Source organism: Clupea harengus, chromosome 10, assembly GCF_900700415.2.
Source record: "Clupea harengus chromosome 10, Ch_v2.0.2, whole genome shotgun sequence".
Lineage (NCBI taxonomy): Eukaryota > Metazoa > Chordata > Actinopteri > Clupeiformes > Clupeidae > Clupea > Clupea harengus.
In genome coordinates, this window is record NC_045161.1 from 17379025 (window position 1) to 17398684 (window position 19660).

The 19660-nt window shown below is 47.9% G+C and overlaps 2 protein-coding genes across 2 annotated transcripts; one reads left to right on the forward strand and one right to left on the reverse strand.

Moving 5' to 3' along the window:
* Positions 1-1195: 1195 nt before the first annotated feature.
* dbt (dihydrolipoamide branched chain transacylase E2) lies at positions 1196-9659 on the reverse strand. Its single transcript, XM_012841929.3, has 11 exons — positions 9550-9659; positions 8702-8822; positions 8524-8599; positions 7814-7995; positions 7183-7310; positions 4671-4920; positions 4133-4299; positions 3798-3875; positions 3440-3631; positions 3242-3313; positions 1196-3005 (listed from the first exon to the last, which is right to left on the reverse strand). Exons 1-11 carry the CDS (start codon positions 9598-9600, stop codon positions 2838-2840), a joined length of 1485 nt encoding a protein of 494 aa, XP_012697383.2. The 5' UTR covers positions 9601-9659; the 3' UTR covers positions 1196-2837.
* Positions 9660-10307: 648 nt separating this feature from the next.
* Positions 10308-16701, forward strand: rtca (RNA 3'-terminal phosphate cyclase). The gene is made up of 11 exons (XM_012841969.3): positions 10308-10882; positions 11011-11111; positions 11856-11999; positions 12366-12489; positions 12677-12735; positions 13559-13700; positions 14379-14500; positions 14677-14735; positions 15193-15287; positions 15417-15521; positions 15835-16701. Exons 1-11 carry the CDS (start codon positions 10838-10840, stop codon positions 15931-15933), a joined length of 1095 nt encoding a protein of 364 aa, XP_012697423.1. The 5' UTR covers positions 10308-10837; the 3' UTR covers positions 15934-16701.
* Positions 16702-19660: the final 2959 nt, after the last annotated feature.

Below are 19660 nucleotides of genomic sequence, written 5' to 3' on the forward strand. Positions count from 1 at the left end.
AGTGATCCGGTGCGTCAGTGTAAATTAACAGACTGTTCAGTGAGAGCAGAGTTGTCCATGTTATTTTTCCGGTCACTTTAACGCCACAAAAATGTATCTAAAAGAGCAACACTTAAACTATTCTTGATAAACTGCGTACATAATGCAAAGCGCAAACAGTGAGTTGTTTTTGAAAATATACTCCACAAATGTGTCCGCAGTGGGACTCCATATGCCTCTGCTGGAACAGGTCACGTCACAGTCTTTCACCTGTCCGATGGCAACAAAAGAGATGAGTTTGTACCGGTCACACAGCCGGGCTTTCGCCGCGTGTTTCAGACTGTCAGCCAAATCACGGGCAATCTCAGAGCAGGATGTGCTGTACTCTTTGCCGCGGAGCCTCGCCTCCACAATAGTTTTCATGATTATTTTGGCCTCCTGTGTGGAGAACCGCTGTGCGGGGCAAGGCTGGTACATCTGGTAGCGCTCTGGAGCTTCCTGGGCGCTGCTTCTGCAGGGAACGTTTCCTAAAGACGGAGTTTTTGGAATCGGACAGCGCTCGAAAAGTCGACTCTCTTTGCTGGCTAACCAGTTGGAGTTATGTCTGCGCGTTTCTTGCACCACGGTCGAAGTGCTACTTTGGCGCAGCAAGGCATCTTTGCTTTTGCTTAACTTGATGCCTCCATTGACTCGATGTCCCGCATCGAGGATCCCCTTACCGTTCCGGGGCGCATCGTTCTGGGGCTGCGGTCTGATGATGCGTTTCTCTTCCTGCATTCTACCCGAAAATCTCAGATGGCGGAGGAGTTAAATCAAGATGCTTTCATACCAAAGAACAAACGTTCTGTAGGAAGTCAGAGCGTGTGTAACTATGCTCTTTCTTGTAAGTATGTCGGTGGTTGAGCCTCCTCTGACTCAGTGGGAGTCTCGGCAGTTTTGTGGAGGGCTTTTACAACCCAAGACAGACGTCAGTGCCCTAGAACCAATAGGGCCATGGCACCTTGGCACTCATCACATAACTCTAGAATATTAGCTCCGAGCTGAGTTTTACATTAACGTGTTGCTTTTACTAAATTAATGATTAAATCCGCTCCGGTTTGAGCGCAGTTTGACACTTATGACTGCCGTTGACTCCGGACCGGAACACTTGTCCTTAAGTGACTGGGTGCGTGATGTCACCGGCTCACAGCACGCACACACACACACACACACAAAATCACAGAAAAGTCAAATTTATTCAAACGTTTTTCAGGCTCCACACACACACACACACACACACACACACACACACAAATAACTCACACCAGTGACCGTTGAAGCAGAGTGGTGAAAAAAAACATCACACTCGTCTCTGCCAGTAGCAGGGACTCCCCTAATTACTGGTAACATTCAGTACATTTCCCCAAATCTCACACAAACCGAGGGGCGAGGCGTCCTACGCATAACATGATATTTTAAAAGACAAATGCAGACGACACTTGACAGCAAACAAGAGCAGTTCAGGTCATCCTAGAAAAGTAGCACCACAGAAACTGATACATAAAAGAAATAGTTCTTAGTTTTGTTTCCACGGCAACCTCTAAAGGTCTTAGAACCACTCTGATGAAGAATTATCTGTGGAACTCTGTTGAGAACCAGTTTCACCACAGATTTTGAGTTCTGGGAAGGAATAAATTAACCATTACATTCTCAAGAATGATTAAGAGAGGTTCCTTCTACATAGGTTCCCCCACAGAAAAAACCCTTTTCTGACAAAACGTTATTTAATAAGGGGGGCTAGTATGAAGCTGTTTCCTCACCAAAGGGCGTGGGAGTTAATCTTTAAGGTTTGCGGGATGAGGCAAGAGCCCTTTTTATTGCAAAGAGCATGGCAAGCAATCTGGGAAACCTGTCTATGAGGTCTGCATTCACCAGCTGAGATGCCTTATGAGGATAGCAGGTCATTCTGTATCGGCTGAAGCCCTGAGCTGCCGCAGGTCCATGCCTCACCAGGGCCACACCTGATCTGGAAACAGCAGCTCAGGTGTTATGAAAAGAGCTTATGTGAACACGAGACACTCCAGGGGGTAAAGTCAGTGGGCATGTATGAGGTTCTTGCTAAAAAGGCTTCCAGGGCGCACGCCCAGAGAGTGTTTTCACTATTGTATGCTACTGAGCGTCTCACGAGTGTGTCTTCAGTACCATATGCTACTGAGCATCCCCAGAGTGTGTCTTCACTACCATATGCTACTGAGCATGCCCAGAGTGTGTCTTCACTACCATATGCTACTGAGCATGCCCAGAGAGGACAACTTCACTATTGTATGCTACTGAGCATGCCCAGAGTGTGTCTTCACTACCATATGCTACTGAGCATGCCCAGAGTGTGTCTTCACTACCATATGCTACTGAGCATGCCCAGAGTGCGTTTACACTATTGTATGTTACTGAGCATGCCCAGACTGCGTTTTCACTACTGTATGATACTGAGCATGCCCAGAGAGGAAGACTTCACAGTGTCTGTGTTGCACATCTCCTCAGATTCAGCAGGTCCAAAGGCTCTCGGCTGTGCAACCAATCTACATTAGTAAGGCAGTAGGAAGGAGAGGACCCTTACACCAGAACAGCATACTAACACCAACTAAAGCCAGTTAGATAGGAGTTTCTCCAGTAAAAATGTACTAGTGTCCCCGTCTGTGCAGCCAGCCCTGCAGCTGGATTGGGTGGTTGGGGGAGGGTGGGGGGGTGCAGGGGGGCCCAGCCATACGTCAGCCCTTAGTTAGGTCATTATTTTACACATCACATGGGTGCGGAGGGACGCAGGCTGGGCCAGGGGTCCAGGGGAGGGGGGTGGGGGGGCAGAAAGGGGGTGGGGTTTCTTATTTAAGGTCCAGGACCATGGCGGCTGGGTTCTCCAGGTAGGACTTCCACAGATTGGAGAACCGGCACATGGTGGCGCCGTCGATGATCCGATGGTCCGCAGACCAGCTCACGTTCATGATGTGGGCCTTCACCACCTCGTCCTTAGAGTTGAACCTGGGCAGCATCTGAGAACGAACACAGCTTCTCAGGTTAGGCCAAGTGTACCACAGCATGGATTAACCATCAGGTTAGGCCTAGTGTACTACAGTATGGGTTAACCATCAGGTTAGGCCTAGTGTACCACAGCATCACTTGAACACACTTTAACACTAAATCAGTCTACTGTACATCTAAGCACAGTTTAACAATGAGGGAGTTCACTAATGAGTGTTTCCAAAGGGCAGTTAATTTAAAGGCTCACCTGGACCTTCCCAAGGGCTCCAATGGCCACCTCTGGCGGCAGAATGACTGGTTTCGCATAAGTGCCTCCGATCTGAACACACACACACACACAGAGAGAGAGGGCATACCAACCATTAACATGGGTGGCCCATTTACTGGCTGCTGTTACTGCATAAAACACTGAACTATAAATAATCATCATAGCCCCCCCGCTTACAGATCCAATGTTGGAGAGGGTGAAGGTTCCCCCGGTGAGATCAGAGGCACCCAGTTGGCCCACATTTCCAAGGTTCTGCAGGCGGTTGAGTTCCGTGGCGATTTCAAACACACTCAGCAGCTGCACGTTCTTCACATTTGGAACCAGGAGCCCCTGAATCGTGTCCATGGCCAGACCTATGTTATGTGCCGCCTGGAAAGGGAGAGATAACACATTAACCAGGCGCAGTGACGCTAGCATAACCACACACACACACACACACACACACACACACACAGTGTAACAGGTAGACTATAAATAAACACATAAAGACACACTTAGGAAGTAAAAAGTTCCCACACACACACACACAGCTAACCTTGTAGGTGATATTCTGGCATGCGTCGTCCAAAGATGCGTTGAGGATGGGGAAGTGAAGCAGACCCAGAGAGGCTGCCTGTTTACAATATAAACACCGACACACACACACACACACACACACACACACACACACACACACTCCGAGTCAGCCAGAATACTACTCCACTGTCAACACAGAATGTGTATGTGAGGTGTGTTTCAGAGCTGTTGACACTGGGTGTAGGTCTCTGTTATGGCTGTTTGACTAGTCTACCTTGATGATAGGGGGCAAGAATCAGAGTTTGACTAGTCTAGCCTACCTTGGTGAATCGGAGTTTGACTAGTCAAGCCTACCTTGATGAAGAAGGGCATGAAGCTGAGTTTGACGCCGCGCGACTCTGCCACACCCTTAAGCTCCGCCCTCAGCCGCACTAGCTGTGTCAAGTCCATCTCGTCACAGTAGCCGAAGTGCGGAATCTTCAGCGCCGCCGTCATAGTCTTAACCATGGCCTTGTGGAATCCTGAACACACACACACACACACACACACACACACACACACACACACACACACACACACACACACACACACACACACACACACACACACACACACACACACACACACACACACACACACACACACACACACAGATGATACATGAACACTCAACACAGTAGTTACAGGAGGCTTTCTACATGACATAGAACCGGTGTTTGTGTATAGGGAACGTGTGTGTGTGTGTGTGTGAGTGTGTGAGTGTGTGAGTGTACGTGACATGCGCATTAACAGGTGGCGGTAAGTGTAACATGTAGCCCTAAAGCCTGATTGGTGTGGGTTGCCTGGGTGACAGATGGCCAGTGTGCTGCAACCCACCTCGGCGGGGTCTCACCTTTGAGCGGTTCTGTGCGGTCCTTCCCTGTGAAGACAGGTCTGGGGACAGTGGGGAGGGGAACCACAGGCTGGGGGAGCGCCTTCTCTTTGGGCTTGGCGAGGGTTGCTGGGCGAGGGGGAGGGGGCTGGATCTCGTTGAAGGGTGAGGGGGGCAAGATGGCCCCCGTCTGCTTGGCCAGGTAGTTCAGGATGTCCTCTTTCAGGATGCGGCCGTCCCTTCCCGTCCCCATCACCTCACTGAGCTTAATCTGGGGACGAGACGACAGCGTCACCATGGATACGCGCCTGGAGACTACATTTATAATATATATAATAGTAATATCACTACTGAGGCCCTCTCCATGCCGGCCTACCCACAAATTCCCATGCTGACACACCCATAGAGAACTACCTGGCTCCCCTAAGTAGACATCTCCAGATGGTTTTGATTTGATCTGACTAGTGAAAGCTGATGTAAAGCCATTGGAATAGTGAGTTCTGACCGCCTGATACTCTGATCCGTGGGTGCTCTCCTGGAGTGACATCCGGATTCATATCCTTCATACTACACGGCAACAACGACCCTCTCATTCCAGGCATTCTCTCAGATCAGTCCCCAAAAGCAACACACACACACACACACACAGAGAGAGACAGACCCCCACCCTCACCCCGAGGCCTGTCCCTAATCCCAGACTCTAAGAGCCGTGGCCCTTCCCCCACCTGTAGCTATGACGACAGGCCCTCGTTGGTGGGCAATGTGACTTTAACTGCCACTGTGATTGTGTGTGTGGAGATCACTCCACCAAACAAACTGTGCCAAACAGCACTATCCATCAGGAGGCTGTCTACTGCAGAACCTCAGGCTCAACCAGACCTCTCCATGACCAAACACACACACACACACACACACACACACACACACACACACAACAGCCTCAGAGGACAACGGGCTGAGGGTGAGTGTGTATGTGTGTGTGATGGCAGAGGGCGAGTGTGTGTGTGTGTGTGATGGCAGAGGGCAAGTGTGTGTGTGATGGCAGAGGTCCAGCTGCACCATTTGAAAGGCGTTGTTGGCAGCTGCCTGAGGCAGATATAGCGTTGTCATGGAAGAGTGATCAGCGCTGGAAGAGATGTTTACTCAACGCGGCCCAGACCTACTCATTAACATGTAAAAGAAGCTGAGCTATCTCAACCACATCATATGGCAAAGCTCATTTTAAACTGACCAAAGAGAATATATGTGAGGGATCTGTGAATGTTTGGATGGAGAAACAGAGCAAAGAGTCTCAGGCTGCTGTGTGATAGTACAAAAAACTTTCCTAGTCTTTTCCTAATCACTTTTCCAGGCAGATGGTAGCAGCTATCGGTCAGTGGGTTAGCCTTCAGCAGGATGGTAGCTTGCTATCAGTGGGTTAGCATTCAGCAGGATGGTAGCTTGCTATTAGTGGGTTAGCCTTCAGCAGGATGGTAGCTAGCTATCAGTGGGTTAGCATTCAGCAGGAGGGTAGCAGCTATCCTTTAGTGGATTACCATTCAGTAGGAGGGGAGCAGCTATCCTTCAGTGGGTTAGCATTCAGCAGGAGGGTAGCAGCTATCCTTCAGTGGGTTAGCATTCAGCAGGAGGGGAGCAGCTATCCTTCAGTGGGTTAGCATTCAGCAGGAGGGTAGCAGCTATCCTTCAGTGGGTTAGCATTCAGCAGGAGGGGAGCAGCTATCCTTCAGTGGGTTAGCATTCAGCAGGAGGGTAGCTGCTATCCTTCAGTGGGTTAGCATTTAGCAGGAGGGTAGCTGCTATCCTTCAGTTGGTTAGCATTCAGCAGGAGGGTAGCAACTTTCAGTAGGTTAGAATTCAGCAGGATGGTAGCTTGCCATCAGTGGATTAGTCCATCCAATAGTATTTTCCTGACCACTTTTCATCGACCTCACGTCATAGCTGCCACTTAGATACTTCTGGGTAATTTCAGTCAGTTAGGAACCTTTCTAAGCAAAAAAGAATATGACCCTGTTCGGGAAGGTTCCTAACAGAGTTAAATGATCCGGAAGTATCTAAGTGGCAGCCATGATGAGCTGGTCAAATTCTCTAAATGCTTAGGAGAGGTGCTTCAATGCTTCCTTTCGCATCTCCTTTAGCATAGGGCACACTAGAGCATCCTTTACAAAAAGAAAAGTAGATAGTATCGGCCCACAATCCCTTGCGGCACCAACAACAACCGATCCATGTGACCCATGTCAATAACATATGCCTTAACATAATTAGTAGTAGTAGTAGTAAATAAAATCAGATTCTCTTAGCGGTTGTCTTTTCCTAAGTCCTTATGAATTGTACTTCACATCTTTCCTTGACCTCATGACATTTTCCATCGAGGTCTATGAAAAGTTGATAGGACAGACCGTAGACCTATATATGTCTATGGGACAGACTATCAGACCACAGCCTCAGGTCCAGGAAATTATGTAGTTCTTTGTCATTTAGTACATTTCTCCACAATCCCTAGGTGTCAAAATAAGAGTCTAAAACCTCCACTCACATTGTTCTCCATGGCAAGGCGCCGCACTGCAGGTGTAGCTTGTGTTTTGTGGCCTTTGATTTCTTGGTGTGTGTGTTCCTCATGCGACACAGCCAGAGTCTCCAACACATCCTTCTCTGGAGCAGCATCTACAAAAACACACACCAGCACCGTCACACATGACAAACACACACTAGCAGACTAACAGAACACCCCACTCATCACTGTTGTATATGATCATAGCCTTTAGCATTAGCCATGTTAAGCATCCAATCCAGGGCTCATAATGACAGACTGCGCTGACAGGAAAAGAAAGCAGGACAATTACATTCACAAATATTTACATTTACAACACTACATACAATTTTAACGTCTATAAGACAGAAATATTATACATTAGCATTTGGTGACATAATTGATTTTATCATAAGAATGTGCTAACATATTGGTTGTTTGTTTTCTGTTTTGTTTGTGTTTTGTAACAATGCACTTGTGTGATATGGTATTTGTAGAATACCTATGTCATTGTTATGTTACATTGTGTTTGAAAAAAAAAAAAATGTAAACATAAACAGACCATCATCCGTTCTGTCAGTGACCCTCTAACCCCCAGACAGTCATTAGGGAACACAGCCGCAGGTGATAACCTTACCTGGTCCAGCCTCTGTTTCTATGTCAACAAGCGGCGTGCCCACCAGTGCTGTGGCGTCTATGTCGTGGTAGATCTTGCGTATGATGCCATCGTAGCGACTGGTGATGGTGACCGAGGCTTTGTCACTCTGGACCTCACAGATGCTGTCAAACTGAGACACTACATCACCAACCTTCACATACCTACACCAGGAAGACAGACACAAGAACAGCTGTTTTCAAACAGGAAGACAGACACAAGAACAGCTGTTTTCAAACAGGCAAGAGACAATGTTATCACTTTAGCAACCCTCAGCTGCCAGAGGTCAAGACAGGAGGCGTAACTTCCTGTGAATGATGAGTCTCCATCAGCAAATTAAAATGAGACTCACACTAGTGTGTGTGTGGGAGGGGGGGCATTTCATGACATAGTTAAACGTTTGGGACTCCTCTATGTCAGCATCAGCCTTGCAAGGTTCAGGATGATTTTAAACAGCAGATGGCGTATTGAGCGCTTTTCATCCCATAACATGTTGAATTTTTATGAAAATTGTAATTCTGTAGTAACCAGCATCAATGTGTTTCATTGGACAGTTATATCATTTCTCACAGCTAAAAAAAAAAACACATCTGAGAAATGCACTTGAATAACTATAGCGCCTCCAAGGGGGTGTTTGGAGGTGGCACACTTTGAGTTTCAAGGAAACTCTCCAAGTAAAAACTAAAACCTACCATTCCTTTACTGTTACTTCCCGAATGCCCTCTCCGATATCTGAGAGTTTGAACTGCATAACCGGTCCTGCTGCAGCTGAAATGCAAGAGGAAGAAAGTCGACATTAAAGGTGTCGTCACATTCCAGCACCTTGTGCCAAACAGTCATGCATTGTAAATGTAACACCAAAGCACGTACCACAGCTGGTTCGGAGGTATCGATGCTGCGCCGGGATCCTGACAGAGTAGGCATGCGGTGGGCATTCGAGACGGGCCGGCCGAACCCGTAAGCAACAGTGTTTGAACTGGTGCCCAGACGCCTATCAAGGGCATACAAACAAGACGGGTATTTCATTGTGGTTTCCGTCTCGTAGAGGACACGAACACGGCCTATAATTTTTGTGCAGGACGACGCATTGTTGACCGAACCATCCCCCTGATAACAACATTAATGTCGGCCGGATGGACAATGTCAGTCAACAATTAGCACGCTGAAAAAGTGTACATATCCTTCCAAGATTCAGCTCAATGACAGTGGAATATCAAAGGCATATTGTGACTGTTTTTCGACTTTGATTTCTGAGTTATTACCGACTAGACACATTTGTTGACACGCTGTTACTGCTGATAGCAGCTAATATTTTTGTAACACAAATTTAGGTGATACCACAATATCAACAAGGTGCGATGGGTAGGTGGGGGAGGTCCTGGTTATTTGAGTAAATGACATCTACCACTTGATCTAGCACAAATACAAAGGAGGCATGCAAATGAAAACGCACATATAAAAACAAAATGTAACGTAATAACTTTTGTCCAAATAGAAAAGGTAGGGAAAGTAGCTTGCAAACACAGTAGCGTTACCCCTGGCCAGCTACCATTGAGGGCTCACTACTCCTAACGTTACCTCGAAACTAACGCTACACAAGTCACTTACTCGTCGTATAATTTCTATCACCGGTCTTGAAACACGGTGGTCGACGAACATGATTCTGGAAGCTGTACATAATAGTAACAGATGTAAATTCATAAGTTGTGCAAACCTACCAAACGTCTCACGAGTGTGAATGAACCCCTCAGTGTGATAACTGCAGCCATCTTTACCCTAGCTTCTCTTCATCCGGAAACGACGACACAATCACGCCCCTCATGAAAAACCAATCACATAGCGAATGTTTGAGGTCAGCGTGATCGGCAGTGGAGAAGCGAGTTCCTATGTATCCGCTAGAAGGCGACATTTATCAGATTTAAAATTGCAAGGAGAATATCTGCAGATTGGCAGAGGATCAAATCAGACATAAACAGCAGACATCCTATCACCTGTTGATGCAGTCCCGTTAGTGGGGTAAAGTAGAGTAATCTGTGCTGACTTTAGATGTATCATCTTGACACCATGTTCTCTAAAGTTGTTTCAGATATTCAGATATTGCCTGAACTCTGTCATTAGTACTGATACAGCCTCCTGATCATTAGAAATAACAATTCAGTCATTAACTCTGAAATCAGTGCTTCCAAAGATCCTGGATGGTGAGCCTGTATAAACGACTTTGATGAACTGTGCATAGCATTGGTAAATACATTCGTAGCACGTTCACTGCTGATGGTTCTCAGAAAATGTATATGCTGCTGTAATCACCCAATGCTTATATTTCATTTCCATTTTTAGATAAACCCCATTGTTCTTGCCCTTGCTCTTACAGGATAAGATACAGTACAAGAGAACACTATTTGAGAATATGTTAATCGCATGTTTGATAAAAAAAAAAAAAAAAAAAGTAAAACACTGATTTATGGTAAATCTTCTGGGAAACTGGGCCATCTGTTTTGATGCCGGGTGCAGGCTCCGCGCTATCTGCTACAGACTTGACTCCTCTTGTCCCTGAAACTTTCTCAAACAATGCGCTGCCAGGCGGCGTCATGCTGGCCTACATCTGCGCATGCTCCAGACCTTTCTGCAGTGTGGCAAGACTGCGAGAGTGGCGCACGTATCCCAGAAACTGAGTCATCCTGGCTGATTTAGACATTTATTTATCACTTACTGTCTGCGAGGCTGTATAGCGAATACACTAGACAATTTTGCCCTGGGCTGTTTGGTAGCTACTGTACAGATTAAGGTTGTACAGACTGCGCCTTGACTGTTGTGAAGTTGGCGATTGTCTCTTAGTATTGTTTGTGTTCAGCTGCCGGCTAACATCATTTTTACCGTTTGGAGGTCAGGCTCAAGCGGAGCTGTCCACCTACGGCATCTTATACCCTCGCAGAGAATCGGTGCATCAGCATATTTCTGAGAGTGAAACCGTGGGCAAGTTTTGGTAATTTTCTTTCTCTCTCAAAAATGGCCGCAACGACGTTCGAAATGGACGGAAGTGTAATGGAGGGGGTGAGTAGGCTTTTTACACAAAAACTAAATTATCTTCTCCATACACATTTTAACACCCCAACGATTATTTTCTCTAACTTTATTTGTGATTCAACGAAGTACCGGTTACTGATGTTGCTCTCTTTCAGGGAGGACAAATTTTGAGATTATCGACCGCTCTCAGCTGCATTCACGGCACGTCAATCAAAATAAACAAAATTCGGGCCGGCAGAAGCACGCCAGGTTTAAGGTAAATAAAAGTGTATATGTAACAATGCTAAATTATGTTGCATGTTTAGCTGATTGCCATATTGTCATGAAAGTTGTAAACGGCAGGCAGGCGTCCTGTGGCGACCCCCCCTTCCCCACCCCCCTACGCAGAGAACTTGTGGGATTCGCAAAACAAAGCAAAGTTGGACGGAGAGCTGTTGAACCGCTAACGTTGCTTCCATCAGTTCCCAGATTCCATAGACTGTTGGTTGCGTTAACAGATTCCGTCTCGGAGACAGTTTGCCGTTTGCCTCGTTTGCTTTTATTTCTCCGTTACCAAAAAGCCATTGCTCATCCATTTTTCATGGTCTCCTTTGTTAGTTAACTCGAAAGCACATGGCATCCAAATTTCACATGAAGTGCTTTTGAATGTATTTCAATTATAGTTTGTTTAAGAACAGAAATTACGCCCGACGTTGGATGTATAGCTATGATGGATAATCGGAATTAATGACTACTGTAAAACTAAAAATGCTAACGATCAAAGTTTATATGCGTTTATACCGGGCCATACATCTAAACTCGACTGGTGTGCTGCTGATTGGCGTATGATGTGTTCGAGGGCTGTGCACCGTGGAAATGTGAAATTGTGACTACTTGATGTAAACTCTTACGTTCTGTCTTTGTTATCCACCCCTCTCCCCTCCTCCTCCTCCTCAACTCCACTCTTCCCTCCTCCTCCACCCACTCTTCTCCTCTCCTCCTTCACTCCTCTCCTCTCCAGGCCCCAGCATCTGACAGGTCTAGAGCTGGTTAGGGATATGTGCGATGGCAATTTGGAGGGCGCCGTGATCGGATCCACAGAAATCACTATTTCTCCCGGTAAAATCAAGGGTGGCAACCACATCGCGGACACCCAAACTGCGGGGTAAGTCGGCTCGCCTGAGCGCACGACTGGATTTAGATGTGAAGGCTGTCACCTCGGGACTCGCTGCCTGTAATCAGCAGTATTGATTAAACCGACTGCCCTTTCGAGTGGACACGCCATTACTGCAGCTGTGACGCTGCGTTTGTGGCGCTCCACTCAGTGTGACGTGCTTACCGAGACGGGATCTAACCAGAGATTAGGAATGTACAGCTTGCGATTTTATAAATGCATTTGTCTTATTGAATGCAGAGTCTATTAAACAATGTTTTAGATGAGTTTAGTCAGGCTGTGTCTGACAGAGGGAGGTGCACTGCAGATGGGGGCTAGACTGAGCTTGTTTGTGTGTTTCTTCCTCCTCCTCTACAGGAGTGTCACCCTGCTCATGCAGGTGTCCTTGCCCTGTGCCCTCTTTGCTAAGGGGCCTTCTGAGCTCTGCCTGAAGGGGGGGACCAACGCAGAGATGGCCCCGCAGATCGACTACACCCTAAAGGTACGAGCCTCTCCGCCCTCACTGAGCCGCAGCATCTCACGCTCTCAACTCCAGTCTGCAGATTAATTACAATGAGCCCCCAGATATCTGGGCTAAATGTCTGGGATCTTGGTTTTTTTAGGGTGTGTGTGTCTTTTTAAGTGAAGTCATGGACACACTAGTAAACAGCTCGGCTTTTGGCTTACAGGTGTTCAAGCCCATAGTGGAGAAGTTCGGAGTCAACGTGGACCTTGACCTGAGGATGAGGTGAGGTTCTAAGGGTTCTGCTGCTCTCCTGGGGGAATAATGTGGACAGGTGTTTAAGGATTCTGCAGCTGTCTTGTGTGAATAATGTGGACAATACTCTGGTTTTGCATTAAAGCATCTGCTAAATGACCACATGTGTAAATGTTACACTTAAACAGGGCTGAAACACACCAAACGCGTTTCTAAAAACGTGACTCTAGCAAAACCATTGTTTCCTATGGTACGGCGCGCCTTTCGTGTGATCCTTTTATCCGCCGCGCGTCGCGTCTTTCTAGCATTTTTTAGGTGCGCTTAAAAGTTGTAATATTCTCAACTTGTCAGCGCAAGGCGCGGAGGCGCACCGCTCATCAATGTCACACTCGGCCCAGGCAGGTTGCGCACGCAGCTCCGCTTCATGGGCGCCGGGCAAAACAGCCTGGTGCGCCTGCGGCTGTTTTTCCCGCCGCACTTTGCCAAGATGTTTTTGAAGCGTCTACGTTTTTATAAAAGCGTTTGGTGTGTTTTAGCCCTTACTGTGTAAATGTTACCCTTAGTGTCTTAGAGAAGGGCAGACAGAGGTCCCATCCATTCTGTGCTTCTCTGATGCTGTGTGGTTGTTTGTGTGTGTGTGTGTCTGTCTGTGACTGCGTGTGTCTTTGTGTTTGCTGGGGCTCATCATGTGTGGTGTTTTATTGTGTGTTGAATTGTTGGTGTGACGTTGATGCTGAATGTGTGTGTATGTGTTCAGAGGTAATGTGGTTTGTGTATGTGTGCTGTGTGGTTAGTTTTAATGTGTGTGTGGTAAGTTGATCGTGTGTGTGTGTGTGTGTGTGTGTGTGATCAGGGGGTACTACCCCAAAGGTGGTGGAGAGCTGGTGATGAAGGTGAACCCCGTTAAAGAGCTCAACCCCATCAACATGACGGCACGAGGAAACATCACTAAGATCTACGGCCGAGCCTTCGTAGCTGGAGTCCTCCCTTCCAAGGTACATAGATACTATACGCACACATCCTCACTTTAACCCTGTCTCTCACACACACACACCCTCACTTTAACCCTCTCTCACACACACACACACACACACACACACACACACACTTTTTATCAATAGCTTAGATATTCACTAGGTTTCCTCTTCCTGCCACATCTCCAAAACATCACACCATCTCCATAACATCTGCATAACATCATACCATCTCCATAATATTATAACATCTCCATGTTTGTTTTGTTCATCTGATTTTGATGTTTTGTTATTATAATAATAATAATAATTAAGTAATTTTAATATCAGATTATAAGGATATTATTCAGTAGCTTTAATGCAGAGTTGAGAGGAGTGTATGCATGTCGGCCTATACTGTGTGTGTATGTGTCTACTGTGTGTCTTTACTGTGTGAGTGCGCACGTGTGTGTGTGTGTGTGTGTGTTAGTGGAGTGTGTGTGTGTGTGTGTGTGTGAGCTGCTGTGGTGACTAACCCAGTCTGACCTGACATGTCTACTGTGTGTGTGTGTGTAAGTGGAGAGTGTGTGTGTGTGTGTGTGTGTGTGTGTGTGTGTGTGTGTGTGTGTGTAGTGACTAACCCAGTCCTCCCTGGCCCCTCAGCTGGTGACGGACATGTCTACTGTGTGTGTGTTTACTCATCCTGTGTGTCTCCCTCAGCTGGCGAAGGACATGTCTTCGGCGGCCCTGCGCACCATCAGGAAGGAGATCAAGGACCTGTATGTCAACATCCAGTCCCTGTCGGAGAGGGAGAATGCCTGTGGCAGCGGAAACGGCATCATGTGAGCACACACACACACAGAAATCTCTCTTCACCACACACACACAACCTTTTACACTGCTTGGGTTTGTATTAAAGCCACAGTGGAAATGATGGCCTCACCTCCAGCTGGTGGCGAAAGTGTGTGTGTGTGCACGCTCTATGTGTGACTCACCATCTCTTTTCTGTCCATGACAGCATCTTCGCAGAGTCCTCCACTGGTTGCGTATTCGCTGGCTCTGCCTTAGGGAAGAAAGGTGAGTAAAGTGGTGTATGTGTGTGTTTACTCTGCATCCTGTGTGTCCTTTGAGGGTTTTTTGTTGATGTGGGCAGATGGCAGTGAAGTGAGGGGTTGTGCAGTGTGCAGAGTTGTCCAATAGGGGGCACTAGCATGTCCTCTCACTTGGAGAGCAGATTTGTGTCAGAGTGCACATCAAGACAAGCACAGGAGCTCAGGCAGTACACACACACACACATGTGATCACCCAGTCTCTCTCACACACACACACACACACACATGTTCTCACATGTGTGCATGCACATATACAGACAGACGCAGGAAATACACAATCACATCATCCTCATTTGTTTTGATAATACATGATAAAGTATGATTATAAACACAAGCTGCAGAATCACGTTGATTGAAATTTGCAGTCATACTTGTGCAGTGTGTTTATCCAAAATCACAACCTGTTTGTGTCTGTGTTTTAGGTGTGTATGCAGACAAGACGGGAATTGAAGCGGCGGAGATGCTTCTCAGAAACATCAGGCATAACGGCTGCGTGGACGAATTCCTACAGGACCAGGTGAGATGCTGCTGTGTGTGTATGTATGTGTGAAGGAGGGAACGTCTCATCGCTTTGGTTCCTCAATGCAATAAAGCAACTCCTCTGAAAGAGTAAAACATTTTTCTCTCTCTCCATCTCTCTCTCTAGCTCATCATCTATATGGCCCTAGCTAAGGGCACATCTCGCATGCGCACCGGTCCCATCACCCTTCACACAAAGACTGCAATCCACGTCGCTGAGCAACTCACCGAGGTGAAGCCACCTCTTCTATGACACCTGTTTGCTATGGTTGCGCTACATCAGAACAGTGTCCCTAGTAACCCTAATGAGGACGTGCTCTGAGAGGTTTTGTTCCTGTTTCTGTCCTGCTGGTTAAAGGCTGATGGAACGTCTGAGCTCAGCTCCAGCTCCTGTTGTATCAGTTGTTCTAATGTCAGTGTTCTAATGTCAGTGTTCTAATGCCAGCGTTCTAATGTCAGTGTTCTAATGCCAGCGTTCTAATGTAGGTGTTCTAATGCCAGTGTCCTAATGTAGGTGTTCTCTGTTGTGCTCCCTGTGTTCTCAGGCCAAGTTCTCAGTCAGCAAGGCGGAGGATGAGAGTGCCACTAACGACACCTACATCATTGAGTGCCAGGGAATCGGCGTAGAGAACTCCAATCTCTAAGGCGCACACACACAAACAAACAAACACACACACACACACACACACACACACACACTACTGTTTTCCATTGGACAGGGGGGCTGGCTTACCCCCTTCCCCCGCGCCCCCCCAGGTTGAAGGAGTGTAATTTGATTTGTAGTTTGAGCCAGTCGTGCCCCCCTCCCTGCCCACGGGCCTTACTCACCACCCTCTCTGTCTCAGGGTTTATCCTTACACTGTAACGTCCATCTGATCGGACCTCTGACCTCACCTACCCAGCCTCCACAGACTTCCCTCTGCTCCCCTCACCTCCTGCCACTGGTCGCAGACCTGTTTGCTCTATAACTGGTCTCTGACGCAGACCGTCCCCAATTCTCCCCTCCAGTCTTTTTCTCCACAGCTAAGTAGCACTGTTAGCGTAGGGCAGCCGCCGCTGGTCAGAGAGTAGTTTACACGCCCACGTCTACATGCACCCTCTGTGCTAAAGGCGGGGTCCACATAGCTGCTTTAAGTCTCCTAAATTATTTAAGTTCTCTTCATGTTGAGTGCTCCTGGGGGGGGAACAGTGTGTCTGTGTGTTCATTCCACAGGTCTGCTGTGACAGGGATTACTGTTTACGAGGCATTATTTATACACATGGAGATGCTGCCGCAGGAGGACTGAAAATGTCATTTTTGGTTTGTTATTGTTTTCGTTCTTTAGGTGGTCATGATCAGCATGTTTTGATTTTGAGATATTTTTTGGAAAAAACGTTAAATAAAGATGGCGAATTGCTGGTATGGCCTCCAACCTCTCGAGTCTTTATGAACTCTGTGTGTGTCTGTCTGTCCTTTATGAACAATATGCTTATAATGTGCGTTAGATCTAATGTATTCATCTTCTAATGTGTGGAAAATGTATGTTTCATCACCACTCCTCAACATTCTATTCTATGCATTTGTGCCTTAACTTCTGTACAAAGCAACAGGGCAGAGGTGTGTGTGTTCCTGGGTGTGTGTCATCTGAGCGTTATGGGATGCGGAGTGGTCTGTAAAGCCATGGTGATGAGTGTGTGTGGGTGGGTGTTCCTGAGTGGTCTGTAAACGAGCTTCAATGGCGATGAGATGCTGTCCTCAGGAACTATCTGCTCTGCAGCTGCCTGCCAGGACAAGCAGATCCTCGTCTCTCCTCTGCACTTCAATAAGAGCTTAGGCTGACTAACATGGCATTTAAGCGCACTGCATAGTGTGTGTGTGTGTGTGTGTGTATGAGGGATGGGGAATCTTAGAGAATGAGTATTAGTGAATGGCCTCGTTCTTTGTGGGTGAGATTGCTCCTTCCTGTGAAAGTCAAGAGGGGATTTCCCATGGGCGTGTGTGTGTGTGTGTGAGAGAGAGGTGTGAGTGGGGTGCTTGAGTGAGGTGTGAGTGGAGTTAGCAGATGCAGGGACAATAGCAGGGGAATAATGGGCTACGCTGTGCGTTAATGAATGAGCATACGGGGGGGAGCTGGCATTGTTCCCTATGTGAGACCCTGGGGGTTGGGGCAGGGGGGTATTTCCCATCTACCCCATTCAGCCTCCTGCCCCCTCTTACCCCACCCCCAACCTGCCTCAGCCATCTGTTGTTTCTGCTGAACTCTCCTGAGAGCAACAGAGTCTGGGGCCCTGATATGCCCCTGATACGGCCCTCAACCAGCAGATTTAAAGCCAGGCAGCAGGCGAGTTGAGGGGAGATATGGCTCAGATCTGGCTCTGATGCGACTCAGATACGGTAGCCTTGCAGCTGTGGCTGTGAGCGGTGGCTGAGCTCATCTCCGCGTGCCGAAGGTGACTTCACGGAACATCCTGACTTTGTTGTGCTGGAGAATTCCCTCCTCTTACCTTAGCTCCACCCCTCAGATCCAGCCAATCGTGTGGCAGCACACACATCCAGCCGTGCAGGGAAAGACAGACAGCTTTTGTCTGGAGCGGCAGAGCCACCAGCCCCAGAGAGTCTTACGTAACCACGGCGACAGCAGAGGCGCCTCATCAGATGGGATCCCTTCCCCTCGACTCGGCTCTCACTCTCTCTCACACACACACAAATGCATACACTTTCTCTCTCACACATACATACACATACACACACTTTCTCTCTCACACATACATACACATACACACACTTTCTCTCCCTCTCACACACACACACACACACACATACACACACTTTCTCTCTCTCTCACACACACATACTCACACTCTCATACACACACACACTCTCATACACACACACACTCTCTCAGACAGGTGAAATGAGTGTTTGATCCCCTGCTCTTCTCCCATTCCCTGTGCCACCAGACGAGGGCGTTGTTGTGGTTCCCTCTCCTGCCTCAGCTCCTCACCCCCCCGTCACAGAAGGAGTCCTGGTTGGACACGCTCACATGATTTAATCACGTTTGCATTCGCAGCAGAGTGCCGATAGCTGTGAATTTCATCAAGGACATTTGTTCACAGCTTACTGTGAGTTTGTTCAGGGCTGTGGAGGCCTCGCACGCATGTGACCTCCTCTGAGGGCCTCAGCACCATGTGACCTCCTCTGAGGGCCTCAAGACCACAGCACTGTCAGCTGTGCTTCAGCCCGAGCCCCAGACAGGCACACATGTGGAGAGGGTAGTGTTCCACCGCAGGGCCTGAGAGGAGGTGAAGCTCTGGATTTTGGAGAGAGAGGAAGTGTACCTCTGGATTCTGGACAGAGAGGAGATGTACCTCTGGATTCTGGAGAGAGAGGAGATGTACCTCTGGGTTCTGGAGAGAGAGGAGGTGAAGGAGGTGTACCTCTGGATTCTGGAGAGAGAGGAGGTGTACCTCTGGATTCTGGAGAGAGAGGACGTGTACCTCTGAATTCTGGAGAGAGAGGAGGTGTTTGCGGATCCAGAGGTATCCAGAGGTACATCTCCTCTCTCTCCAGAACCCAGAGGTACATCTGTACCTCTGGGTTCTGGAGAGAGAGGAGATGTACCTCTGGATTCTGGAGAGAGAGGAGATGTACCTCTGGATTCTGGAGAGAGAGGAGATGTACCTCTGGATTCTGGAGAGAGAGGAGGTGAAGGAGGTGTACCTCTGGATTCTGGAGAGAGAGGAGATGTACCTCTGGATTCTGGAGAGAGAGGAGATGTACCTCTGGATTCTGGAGAGAGAGGAGGTGAAGGAGGTGTACCTCTGGATTCTGGAGAGAGAGGAGTCCTCTCTTTCAGGACTCAGGGCGGCTCAGTGGTGTTTACTGATTGGCTGATTGGGTTTCCTACTGTATTCTGCTCTATGTGGAGGGTATACACGTGAGTGTGAGTGTGAGTGTGAGTGTGAGTGTGAGTGTGAGTGTGAGTGTGAGTGTGTGTGACTCACGGACACAATCCCTCAACACCCAGGCCTGACGAGATCTCTTTCAGAGGTGCAGCGCTGTCTTAGCGGGTTTGGGTTAGTTTAGGGAGGCCTTCCCTATAAATAGACGTGCTTCTGCGGCCGCGGCCGCTGCCTCCTGCTCGCCTTCCTGAGCCTTCCTGGGTGTGTGTGTGTGAGTAGGTGTGTGTGTGTCTGAGTGTGCTGCTGCTGCCTCTTGCTCACCTTCCTGAGCCATAGGTCACAGCTGCAGCCAAAAGTTGCGTAAGGATCTATTGTCAGAGAGAAACTTCCTGACTGTCCCTTCCTGAGTCAGGACACACACACACACACAGAGGCCTACTGGAGAGACTGTCTCACACACACACAGACCTACTGCAGCAGCTCACACAC

Excerpts from the sequence above, each read along its gene's own strand:
- dbt (XM_012841929.3), bottom strand. The coding sequence starts at position 9,600 with ATGGCTGCAGTTATCACACTGAGGGGTTCATTCACACTCGTGAGACGT. Across the intron at positions 8,823-9,549 it reads TCACACTCGTGAGACGTTTG|GCGTCTGGGCACCAGTTCAA; the intron begins GTAGGTTTGCAC and ends TGCCCTTGATAG. Across the intron at positions 4,921-7,182 it reads GCCTTGCCATGGAGAACAAT|ATTAAGCTCAGTGAGGTGAT; the intron begins GTGAGTGGAGGT and ends TCTCGTCCCCAG.
- rtca (XM_012841969.3), top strand. The coding sequence starts at position 10,838 with ATGGCCGCAACGACGTTCGAAATGGACGGAAGTGTAATGGAGGGG. Across the intron at positions 12,000-12,365 it reads GCGGACACCCAAACTGCGGG|GAGTGTCACCCTGCTCATGC; the intron begins GTAAGTCGGCTC and ends CCTCCTCTACAG. Across the intron at positions 14,501-14,676 it reads GGCAGCGGAAACGGCATCAT|CATCTTCGCAGAGTCCTCCA; the intron begins GTGAGCACACAC and ends TGTCCATGACAG.